At 48.3% G+C, this 12,693-nt stretch overlaps 1 protein-coding gene across 4 annotated transcripts in view; it reads left to right on the top strand.

Moving 5' to 3' along the window:
- ANP32A (acidic nuclear phosphoprotein 32 family member A) overlaps nt 1-12,693 on the top strand; it is a 41,117-nt gene that overhangs the window by 9,349 nt on the left and 19,075 nt on the right. For all 4 annotated transcript variants that reach the window (XM_073568952.1, XM_073568955.1, XM_073568951.1 and 1 more), the window contains exons 3-6: nt 8,530-8,652; nt 8,739-8,940; nt 11,347-11,444; nt 12,612-12,660. In XM_073568952.1, the coding sequence (XP_073425053.1) occupies nt 8,530-8,652; nt 8,739-8,940; nt 11,347-11,444; nt 12,612-12,660 (472 nt within the window). The remainder of the gene's footprint in view (nt 1-8,529; nt 8,653-8,738; nt 8,941-11,346; nt 11,445-12,611; nt 12,661-12,693) is intronic.

The raw sequence follows: 12,693 nt of genomic DNA, 5'->3' as shown, positions 1-12,693 counted from the left end.
GCAGTCGCATTCCTCAGCTGAGCTGTCCTGTGGGAACATTCTCCCTACCAGGAAACCACACACAACTCCTACTGGCTGGACTGACATTTTCTCCTCTGCTGCCCTCTGGAGGCCACAAGCAAAATGGTCTCCATTTAAATTTTTCAGCACATTTAGGCTGAGTGCACGCGTTCGCTTTTTTTCGCGTTTTTTTTCCCTGCAAAAAATGCTTAAAAAGCGCATACATTAAGCATCCTATTATTAGAATGAATTCCGCAATTTTTGTGCACATGATGCCTTTTTTTCAGCCAAAAAAAAACCCCGCAGCATGTTCATTAATTTTGCAGAAAAATCTGCATTTTCAACTATATTCAATGAGAATGTGGATGCTCCGGAAAAAAACGCGATAAAAATGCGGATTTCCTGGGAAGGAGTCAGGTTTTGCTGAGGAAAATTCTGCTTACATGTGCACATAGCTTTAGGGTATATTCACACTGGGCGTTTTTGCTGCTTTTTTTCTGCAGGAAAACCTGATTTGGCAGGAAAGAAGCTGTGGCAAAAACACAGGTTTAGGTGCGTTTTTTTTTTTTTTTGTGCGGATTTGGTGCGTTTTTTTTGTGTCTCTTTGTCTATGCTAATGTCCATGACTTTTCTGCAGAAAAAAAATGCTGCAAATAATGACACCTGTAATAATAAATTTTATTTCTATAGCGCCGACATATTCCACAGCACTTTACATTTCAGAGGGGATTTGTACAGACAATCGACATTACAGCATAGCAATAATCACATAGATTATAATAGATACCAAGAGGAGTGAGGGCCCTGCTCGCAAGCTTACAGTCTATGAGGAAAGAGGTAGACACGAAAGGTGGGTGGTAACAGTTGCCCTGATTGTATGGACCAGCCATAATGTTAAGTGTGTAACAGTACAGACACAGAGGGCTAATGGATGCATAAAGCATGTGGGAACATGATGCGGGGAACCTGGTTATGGTAAAACTTTTGGCTCTGCCACACAGGGATAGGTTAGGTTAATGTGTTGAGGCGGTAGGCCAGTCTGAATAAATGCGTTTTCAGGGCACGCTTAAAATTGTGGGGATTTGGGGACTAATCGTATTGACCTGGGAAGTGCATTCCAAAGAATTAGCGCAGCACGTGTAAAGTCTTGGAGACGGGAGTGGGAGGTTCTGATTATTGAGGATGCTAACCTCAGGTCATCGGCAGAACGGAGGGCGCGGGTAGGGTGGTATACTGAAACAAGGGAGGAGATGTAAGGTGGTGCTGAGCTATGGAGGGCTTTGTGGGTGAGGGTAATAAGTTTATACTGAATTCTGGAGTGGATGGGTAGCCAGTGTAATGACTGGCACAAGGTAGAGGCATCGGTGTAACGATTGGTGAGGAGTATGATCCTGGCAGCAGCATTCAAGACAGATTGGAGAGGGGAGAGTTTGGTAAGAGGGAGACCGATTAGAAGAGAGTTACAATAGTCGAGACGAGAATGAATAAGAGAAACAGAGTTTTTGCGGTGTTTTTTTCAACACCCATTCAAGCCAATGGGTGAGAAACGCTGAAAGAAGTGATAAAAATGTCCAAAAAAAGCAGCAAAGCACAAAATCCTGATGACACAAAAAAATAGTGTGTGTGCATGAGATTTCTGAAATCTCATAGGCTTTGCTGATACTGTAAAAAGCAGCTGAAAATTGGCATAAAAAAACACCCAGTGTGAGCATACCATTAAGAACACCCTGCATCTTCCCTGATTACTGGATACATATGATAATAGCTGAAAAAAATTCAGATTTTATTTTTTTGTACAGAGAAATGACACTGGTAATAGTTGAGAGATGAAAAAAAACTATAAGGTAAAAACGCTTAATTGACACTATTTTGATAAAAAAAAGCATAAAAGCCATCCTACCGCAGAAAGGTGTACAAAGTCGGAATGGTACCTGACTCCTGTAGCCTCGCTGTGTGTCAGCAGACGTCCAAACGGATAAGGGCAGAGCAAGACCCCGACCTGACTGCTGACATATAATGAGGTGAACTACAATTGCTCTACGCATTTCTTCTTGTGTAGAGCAAGACAGGGAGGGGGGGGGGGAGCAGGTGAATAAGCCCCGCCCAGCTGACCGGACAGCGGCAGTTTACATACATCTGAACCGATATAAAAAAAGCTATTTATGCATGAAAGGTGCGGGGTCAGGGGGAAGCAAAAGTACTAAGAGAATCCTTATGTGACACGCAATTGAATGATATCATTATATGATATCTCAAAAAAGGGGTGACAGATTCCCTTTAAGTACCCCATGTTATGTAATATACTATTGCTATTTAGTTACTGCAGGAGATTTGCTCATTTTGCTTTTATTTTAGGTTCTACCTGTTAAGTGGCTAGTGTGAACGTTCACCTACACATTACACTTATACCAACATATATTCCGGCTTGCTTCTTTGTTTTCACTATAGCTGAGAGTCGGTGTCATGGTTTTTATAACATTCTGCTAGTCATCTTTTTCTCCTTCGCCTCATTGGGGGACACAGGTACTGTGGGTGTATGCTACCGCCATCTGGAGGCTGACACTAGGTAAACAACACAAGGTTAGCTCCTCCCCCCGCCGTATACACCCTCGCCCTGAATGCGGGCGGAAACCAGTTTTTTGCTTAGTATCTATGGAGGCACACGTCTGGTCTTTTTCTCCAGACTTTTTTTCCATGAAGATTAGACAGGGGCAATGGATCCTATTGAAAGGGTCCGATTTCCCCAAACCATCAACGGGCGAGCACGTGTCGAGTATCGTCTCCACGTATCCTTTCCCGCACCATGGAACAAATCTGGTCAGTTTCCCCAGAATTTTTTATTTTAGTTTGTTTTTTCTTTCCTTTATTTTTTCTAAGAAGATTAGACAGGGGCAACGGATCCTATTGAAAGGGTCCGATCTCCACAAACCATCAACGGGCGAGCACATGCGAGTATCCCTCCACGTATCCTCTCCCGCGACGTGGGACATGATGCCGGACCTAGCCCTGACCACCCCTAGGTATGGAAACCATGTGGCTGTACAGAGGCATAAGACGGTCCGAGCGGCCGCCTCTGCTCCACCAACGCTAGACGGTGGTGCTGCAAGGTGGCGGACGGTCCTTCTCCTCGGCCTCGGAAGCTGGATGGATTGAGGGTGCCTGCACCGTCCGGGATCCCCCCACAACCCCCCCTCCCCGATGGTTTGCATACCTGTTGGCGATGAATTTAAAGGGCGTGGGTGGGCTTGGGTCCGGCTAGGCCGTGCGTGGGGCTCCTGGGCAGCAGGGGAGATGCGGCGCTGCAGCAAGAATAGGCTCTCCTTCCCCGTTCCTCTCCTGTGACGCTGGGCAGGATTAGCACAGGAGCATCGCCACCGCCGCCGCAGAGCGCAGTTGCGGCAAAATCTAGCCCGCGGCTTCGGACGGAGCTAGGCCACCGGCTACGCACCGTCACTTCCGGGACATGCCCCCTGGAACCTGGGCGGGCGCCGGATAAATTGAGGCCCCGGCTTCAGAGCGGGGTAGTCCGCGACCGGTAAAGTGGTCGGCCTGCCCCACAGAGAAGCACAGAGACGCAGGAGCGCTAGCGTGAGGGGGACGCAGGAGCGGTGAGTGCAACCAAGTCTGCGGGATGGACGCAAGGGGTGCCCCCCCCTCTATAAAAGGAAAAAAAAAAAAGCAGCAAAGCGCCTGGCAGAGGCAATATGGCCGGGAAAGGAAAGATGCACTCTTTCCTCTACACTGTATGCATCTCCTGTAAGGCTGCGTTTCCGCGTGCGCAGAGCATCAAATTGTGCGAGGCCTGCGATTCCGAACGTGCCCAGGAGCCCGCCCGCCCCCCCCCCCCCCGGCAGCTGAGTCCAGGGAACAAAATCCTCTGGAATGGGCCCTATCATTATCCCAATCTATGGCATCGCTTACAAGGGCGATTGAGTCTCTTCGCGCCCCGAATGGAGGCAAGGATAGTGCCTCGCTTATCTGGGAGGGGTCCTCCACCTCACAAGAGCCTTCAGCCTGCAGGGGCCGCTCTCATGCCAGGCAGGTGCGAAGGAAGCGGACCCACACGAGGTCTCCCGGTCTAACCGGTCCTTCGGAATCTGGCAGTCCAGCATCTCGCTCTCCCTCACTAATGGTCGGGAGTAGGCAGAGTTTGGATGGTGACTCAGACGGGCCACTGGACCTTGATACCCCAGGGAGTCGAGAGACAGTGGACAGCCTCATTGAAGCTGTCAATCAGACCCTGGGGGTAGAAGATGAGGTTACTTTGGCTTCGAGCCATAAAGTAGCCTTTAAACGTGTTTGGTACTCACCCGGAATTTGAGGATATAGTGCAGCGGCACAGAGAATGCCCAGATAGGCGTTTATTGGGCCAAAAGACCATAGAGGCAAGATATCCATTTGCCCCGGAACTCCGTAAAGGATGGACAGAATCACCAATGGTGGATCCGCCAGTGTCACGCCTGGCCTCGATGTCTCTGTTGTCGGTACCGATTGGCTCATCCATTAAGGACCCCACTGATAGACTCATAGCCTGACTCGATCAGTTTTTGAGGCATCAGGGTCAGCGCTTGCTCCCTCGTTTGCAGCAACGTGGGTAGCCAAGGCCATGATGTCATGGTCAGAATCATTGAATAGGGACTACTTGATCAATGCTTCCTTAGATGCGGCCAATTGTGCGGCATCTGCAGCCGCTAATGCGGTAGCCATTAGGAGAGCCCTTTGGTTAAGAACTTGGCGAGCTGATTCTGTCTCCAAAAAGTCTTTGACTTCCTTGCCCTTTCAGGGAGGCCGCCTGTTCGGGGAGAAGTTGGATCAGCTCATCTCTGACGCGACAGGGGGAAAAAGCAGCTTCCTCCTGCAGCAGGAAGTTAAGCAGCCTTTTCGCCAGGTCCCGGCACGGTTTCGGGCCTTTCGCAATACCGGGTGGACGACGGCCACCAGTTGGGCTGGCCCAAATCGCTCCAACCAGGATAGGGAGCGACAGGTCTCATATAGACCCAATCCATTGGGGAGGATGCGTGCGCGCCAGCCCAGGTCGAGAGGAACTAGGCCGCAGAAGTTCTCAGCCAAATGACTCGCAGCACGTTGTAGGCGACATCAGCAGGGTAGGCGGCCACCTGCTTTTCTTTCGCCATGTCTGGGTCGACGTAGCACACGACTCATGGGTGGCCGAACTGGTGTCTTCGGGGTACAAGATAGTTTATCCGGTACCATCCCCCCCCCCAAAAAAAAGGTTTTTTTTCTGTCCCGACTTCCCAGGGTGAAGCCCCAGGCGAAGGCGTTGCAGGGGGCCATCGATTCTCTCCAGTACAACGGGGTCATAGTTCCCATACCAGAGCACGAGAGAGCTCAGGGTTTTTATTCCAATCTGTTCGCAGTCCTCAAAAAGGACGGGACGGTCAGGCCTGTTTTGGACCTGAAGCTCCTGAACAAATTCATCAGGGTCTAACATTTCAGGATGGAATCTCTCCGTTCAGTTATTTCGGCCATGGTGCAGGGAGAGTAGTTAGCCTCTGTTGACATCCAGGATGCCTACCTGCACGTCCCCATTTTTCCACCGCATCAAAGGTTCCTTCGATTCGTCATCAATGGCCGGCACTTCCAGTTTGCAGCGCTGCCCTTTGGGCTAGCCACCGCCCCCCAGAGTGTTCACGAAGGTAATGGCAGTCTTGATGGCCGTCTTACACTCTCAGGGCATAGTCGTCTTGCCCTACTTAGGCAACCTCTTGGTGAAGGGCCCCTCATTTCGGGCATGCCAGGAGAATGTCTGCATTACGCAGGATACGCTCTCCCGCTTAGGGTGGTTGGTCAACAGGAAAAAGTCATCCCTTGTGCCAGCCCAGAGGATCTCCTTTCTAGGAATGATCTTCGATACCTCCCGAGGGTCTGTGATTCTACCGCAAGACAAAGCCCTAGCGCTTCAGCAAGGAGTCCAGAAGCTCTGGCAGCCTGTCCCTCACACCATTTGTTTTGGAATGAGGATACTGGGGAGGATGGTGGCAGCAATGGAAGCAATTCCGTTTGCCCAGTTTCATCTTCGCCCACTACAGCACGCCCTCTTGGCAGCTTGGGACAGGAACCCGTTTACGCTTGGGCAGCAGAGCCTGCTGTCCCTTCAAGTCAGGCGGTCACTGGAGTGGTAGACGATCAGATCCTTCCTTCAAGGGAAACCTTTTCCCCCAAAGCGCTGGCTAGTGGTCGCGACCGATGCCAGCCTCCTGGGCTGGGGAGCAGTTTTTCGCCATCACACAGCTCGGGGCCAATGGTCCCGAAAAGAGGCACGCCTCCCGATCAACCTGTTGGAAATACGATCGGTCCGGCGGGTGCTGCAGCATTTTCAGCACCTTCTAGCAGGACGTCCCATTCGGATTCAGTCAGATAACGCCACCGTGGTGGCTTATGTAAATCATCAAGGGGGCACGCGCAGCAGGGCAACCATGCGCGAGATAGGATTCGTCCTTCAGTGGGACGAGAAGAACCAGTCGGTATTGTCGGCAGTCCACATCCCAGGAGTAGAAAATTGTGCAGCAGACTTCCTCAGCCGGCAGGAGGTCGTGGCTGGGGAATGGGCGCTGCACCCCGAGGTCTTCCAGCAGATTTGCCAACGATGGGGAACTCCGGACGTGGATCTGATGGCGTCCAGAATGAACGCCAAGGTACCCGTGTACGTCGCTCGGTCACGGGACCCGCAAGCGTTCGAGGTAGATGCGTTGGTTCTACCATGGAACCAGTTTCGCCTTTCATACTTGTTTCCCCCGTTGCCATTACTTCCGAGGGTCATCAGGAAGATCAAAACAGAAGGGGTTCCAGCGATTCTGCTAGCACCAGACTGGCCCCGGTTGGCGTGGTACGCAGATCTGGTGCAGGTGCTCACCGATGTCCCATGGTGACTGCCAGAGCGTCCAGATCTACTGTCCCAGGGCCTGATCTTCCACCCGAACTCAGGGGCCGTTGAATCTTGGATTCTGACCCAGGCTGGGTTTGAGCGTGGCGTGGTCGCTACAATGGTTAGTGCCAGGAAGTCTACCTCGGCAAGAATCTACCATCACACCTGGAAAATTTTCTTCGCTTGGTGCCGAGAGCGGGGGTTTTTGCCCTTAACATTCTCTATTCCCAACATCTTGGCCTTTCTCCAATCAGGCCTAGAGGTGGGACTGGCCCCGAGCTCCCTTAGGAGACAGATTTCGGCGTTGTCCGTTCTTTTCCAGCGGAAGATTGCTACTAATATGCAGGTGAAGACTTTCATCCAGGGAGTTTCTCATTTAGTACCTCCCTATAAGGCGCCAGTGGACACCTGGGACCTTAACCTGGTCCTGAGTGTCCTGCAAGAAGCTCCTTTTGAGCCGCTACAGGATATATCTTTATCATTCCTCTCTTGGAAGGTGGTGTTTTTGGTGGCCATTACCTCCGTGAGGCGAGTGTCGGAGATGGCGGCTCTGTCTTGCCGAGCACCTTTTCTCGCTTTCCACAAGGATAACTTGGTGCTTAGACCGGCTCCCCCCTTTCTTCCGAAGGTGGTGTCCTCTTTCCACATCAATGAGGATATTGTCTTGCCCTCGTTCTGTCCGGGACCGGTGCATCGCGTGGAGAAAAAGCTTTTCACACCTTAGACCTGGTGAGAGCACTCAGGAGGTACGTGTCGCGGACGGCACCTTTTCGCCAGACGGATACGCTGTTCGTGCTCCCTGAGGGGCGCAGGAGGGGACTCGCGGCCTCAAAAGCGATCATAGCCAGATGAACTATTCAGGAGGCCTATCGCATCATAGGTGCGCCAGTTCCATCAGGGATCAAAGCGCACTCTACTCGGGCAATGGGCGCCTCTTGGGCGCTTCGGCACCAGGCTTCGGCGGAACAGGTATGCAAGGCAGCGACCTGGTCCAGCCTGCACACGTTTAGTAAACATTATAGTATCCATACTCAAGCTTTGGCGGATGCGAGCCTGGGCAGAAGGATTCTCCAAGCAGCGGTGGCGCACCTTTAAACAGGATGTGCATGTAGCTTGGATCGGTGAGTCAATCTCCCACCCAGGGACTGCTTTGGGACGTCCCATAGTACCTGTGTCCCCCAATGAGGCGAAGGAGAAACATGGATTTTTGTGAGTACTCACCGTAAAATCCTTTTCTACGAGACGCTCATTGGGGGACACAGCACCCACCCTGTTAGCCAAGTTGGCTCTTGTTTATTTAATTAATGTATGTTCTTTTGTGAATGTCAGGGTGGTCCTTTGCCAGACATATTGTTTTTCAGCATTAAGGCTGATTGTTATTGTTCTCCTACTGCTTTTGCACTAAACTGGTTTCCGCCCGCAATCAAGGCCAGGGTGTATACTGCGGGGGAGGAGCTAACCTTGTGTTGTTTGCCTAGTGTCAGCCTCCAGATGGCGGTAGCATACACCCACAGTACCTGTGTCCCCCAATGAGTGTCTCGGAGAAACGGATTTTACGGTGAGTACTCACAAAAATCCATGTTTTGTTGCATCCTGTAAAACTGATCAGATGTTGATATTTTTTATTTTTTTTCTATCTGTAGTTGGAATTGAGTGACAACATCATCTCTGGTGGACTGGAAATACTGTCTGAAAAGTGTCCAAACCTCACACACCTTAACCTAAGTGGAAACAGAATAAAGGACCTGAGCACAATAGAGCCGCTGGTGAGTCGTGGATCCCGCTCAGGTTGTCTTTTCTGAATTCTTCTCGTAGCCAGACACTCTAGCTAACAAAATCTCCCCTTTTTCAGAAAAAATTAGAGACCCTAAAGAGCTTAGACCTGTTCAACTGCGAAGTCACCAACCTCTGTGACTACCGAGACAACGTCTTCAAGCTCCTTCCCCAGCTCACGTATTTAGATGGCTATGACCGCGATGAGAAAGAAGCGCCTGACTCTGATGCAGAAGCCTATGTGGAGGATTTAGATGACGAAGATGATGATGACGAGGATGGTGAGTAATGGAGAACGCGTCTCGATGTAAAAAATTTTTTTTTCGCTCTCCACTTGTAACCCAAGACGTATTATTAAGAGGACCTTTATCCAATGCCTCACTCTTCAACATTGGGAAATGAGACGTGACTGACACGGCATTAACTGCTGATTACTAGTAATCAGCAGGTATCGTGTACAAGTCCTGTTTTAATTAATAGAAAAGGGGCTTGATACCTTCCAGCCATACATGAGACCTGCCAATATCTGTCAGGTGGCCATCAACACCATGACGGCAGCGCCTCTAATCTCGCAATGCAGCAATGAGAAACGCTGGATCGCTCATTTATTATCCCCCCAACCTGCACATGTCTTGCATGAATCTGGATAGTTGAGCCATTAAAGGGAATATCATGAGAAAATTGCCTACTGCTTTCATCACGGTTTTATATTAAATGTGTTTACTTTTAATTTTTATCCATTTTCATATTACATCGTATAAAAAAAAAAAAAAAAATGCAAATCTTGCAGTTTTCACACTGGCCACTGTTGCAACTCTGGACTTTATGAAATTCACATGTATATTGGCAACAATAAACTGACTCTGACCCTGTTACATTGTATTGAAGCATCTAGTAAGCCCGTGTAAAGATCACTGTTGAAGAGGGGGGAGCTGTGACATCACTTATTGCAAGTGGTGAAACCTGTGTTATAGATCAGTTACCTGTCAATGTCATCTTGCCTCTACTGATAATGAGACTGCTGAAAAGTGTTCTCTAAAGGACTGGAAATTTGAATCTAAAAATGCCCCAGTGGCCAGTGTAAAAATTGCAAGTTTTCTTTTTTTTTTTTTCTATTTTATTTTTTTGAACACAAACCTGATTTAAACCATAGCTCATTTTCTGATGACACTTTGCTTTTTTTTTTTTTTTTTGGATCGGGCCCCTATACTGGTGAGCTGCTGGATATTGGTGAACGTCCTTTGGCAATTCTCATTGATCACTTATCCTTTGTGAGTGCCCCACTAACCGTTAACACTTTTCAGGTTTTGGGCCCCTGTCGATGTGACGGGGAGAGTAATTGCACTCACTTCTGAATATTGGAGCAGAGCGAGATCTGCTGACAATGGATCGCTCATCTTTGACGTTAATCCTAGCAGCAAAATCAAAAACCCCATTGCACAGCGGTATAGCCATTAGTTATGCTCGGAGGTGTATTTAGTGATGGGGGAAGTGACTAGTTAGTGAGTACGGAGGGAGTAATTGACTGAGCGCGTATGACATGGGAGTGCACATGATGGCAGAGGAAGATGCATTATTAAAGAAGATGCAGATAATAGTCTGTGGGGGAGGCACAAAGCCGATCTAACTGTATCTCGACAGCCCCTATAGTGTGTTGGTATAAAAACATTCTCAGTTTTTGCTAGTTCCCTTGGAAACCATTGCTCTGTTCGTCTTCTTGTGTAACACGTTGTTTCCTTATGTTACATGTCTCTTTGCAATTCGGGGGTTTCTCCTTCTAGATTAGCACAGTTATATAGAAGGTATTAAAAAGATTTTGTACAGTGTTTTGTACAGTGTTGCCATCACCCCTGCAAAATTGGTAAATCTTTGTAACAAAAATCTGCCCGTATAGAACAAGGAACCTGTAAAACAGACTTCTGACCTGCCACCTCGATGCGCGTTTCATAGGGCATGCCACTATTTGCCATTCTTTAGGAAAATGCAAAAGCAGGCGGTTGGCAATGAAAATAAATGTGGAATAAAAATCCGGCAAATGTATAGGAAAGTAATTCATGAGCCGGAGTCTGGTTTTAGCAAATAGATTGTTATTCTTTGTATAGGAAAACGTTGTATAATTTTTCTGTGTGCATTCTTCAGTTTGAAGATCTCCATAATTAGAAAGGATTGTTATTTATTTGCTGGGTATAAAATTGTATTCTGATGATGTGCTGGACACAGAGGTGATAACTGTCACGAACCATGCACCTGTGTGACCATGGCATGACCAGAACAGAATTTTACACCTTGGAAATATAGAGCAAAGCTGGAAAATTAGACCTCCTCCAGGCCCGGCGCCAATAACAGTAGGTTGTAGTCTCTGAGCGGAGCCAGTTACTTTGTGACGACTTCTCTTCTCACTGCGTTCTCAGAATACAGACTGCTGTAAGCGACGCCTCTACTCTGCTGAGTACTAACCTGACACATGAGCAGTCCCACTGCTGCACTCGCTGCATATCTTTTAGTCGTTGGCTTTCCCTCTGCTGTAAAGCCTGTAATGTACACAATGTGGTCACATTGTAGACTCCCCTCACATGCACTGTATTGGCTGATGTATTGTTGCTCCCTCTGTCTGTGGCTCACAGACTGGAGACTATATTGCACACATCTCCAGTCTGTTGGTGACTGAGGCTGCCCCCCCCACACAGAGGAAGACTATGATGAGGACGCTCCCCCGGGTGAAGAGGGCGAGGAAGAGGATGATGAAGATGAGGTAGAAGAGGAGGACGTTAGCGGCGAAGAGGAGGTGCGACTCTACTTTTTATATCTTTGCTTTCTATGGTGTTGCTATTTTATATTACTAGGATTCTACTGCAGACGTCACTGACTTTTTTATTTATTTATTTTTTTAAAAGTGTTTGTGTGTGCCTAAACATTCTCAGTATCACCACCTAAAAATAAAAGAAACCCCTTGCTGATCTTGAGTATTTTTTTTTTTTTTTTTTACTTCACAAAAAAGACATAAAGAAAAAAATCTTGCCCCAAACCTTGTTTTTCTAGTGAAACATTAATTATAAGCTCCACTAGCCATCCTGCTGGTCATCTTCACATTTAAGACTACGTCCCCATGATCAGAAATGGTAGCGTTTTGGACGCAGCATATTTTTGCCGCGTTCTAATTACTTGTTTGTCAGTACCGTATTTTTCGGACTATAAGACGCACCCCAAATTTTTAGAAGGAAAATAGGGAAAAAAATGAATGTGTCAAATGGGGGTCTGTCTTACAGTCCGAATTCAGCTTACCCTGGGGGGGAATCAGCAACGCTGGTGGAGTCGTGGTCACAGGAGATGTTCGGTGGTCCGGTGATATGACTCCCATCCCAGGCTGGTTCAGCAGGTGCGGTGGCATCCGGAAAATACCATCCCAGGCTGGTGCGGCAGGTTCGGCGGTGATGCTCTGTGGTGCAGGTGGCTCCACTGGCATCTTGTGAAAGCCTGGAGGCCCCGCTTATCACAGGAATACTCAGCGAGCGCCCCTGTGTTCTGTATTGGGCAGCTTATCTTCTACAGAATAAAAGGGGCACCTAGTGAAATGCTTCAGTCCCGTTCCTTGTCTCCCCGTCATCCTCTCTTGGGGGGAGAGCCGGGAGGCCTTAGTACATTTTAGACTGTCAGCTGATCCTGCAGATTTCCATGGGTTTAGCCAACGCTGGTCTAACACATACATATCATGACTCATGTACACGCTTAATGTAGCGTCTTTTCTACAGTTATTCCTTAGAATAACATTATAATCACATTAACATACATGAGCTTTTCCTAAGTGTTTCCAACTAGTATCTTCACTGCCAGGTCGTTTGTGTTGGGGTTTTTTTTTCCCCTTTAGACACTTTAAGGGTTAATCATTATTGGGAAAACTCCGTAATCCAGCATTAATCTGCATTTTGTTTTTTGTTTTATTTTTCTCCTAAAGGAGGATGAGGACGCTTCTAAAGAAGAAGAGGATGAGGCTGACCAGGACGGTATGTGGCTAATCCCTCAGACACAGATGGTAT

Source organism: Dendrobates tinctorius, unplaced genomic scaffold (assembly GCF_039654945.1).
Source record: "Dendrobates tinctorius isolate UK_male_01 unplaced genomic scaffold, ASM3965494v1 ptg000022l, whole genome shotgun sequence".
NCBI lineage: Eukaryota > Metazoa > Chordata > Amphibia > Anura > Dendrobatidae > Dendrobates > Dendrobates tinctorius.
Note: the sequence above shows the minus strand (reverse complement) of the source record. Positions and strands in the feature narration are given on the sequence as shown.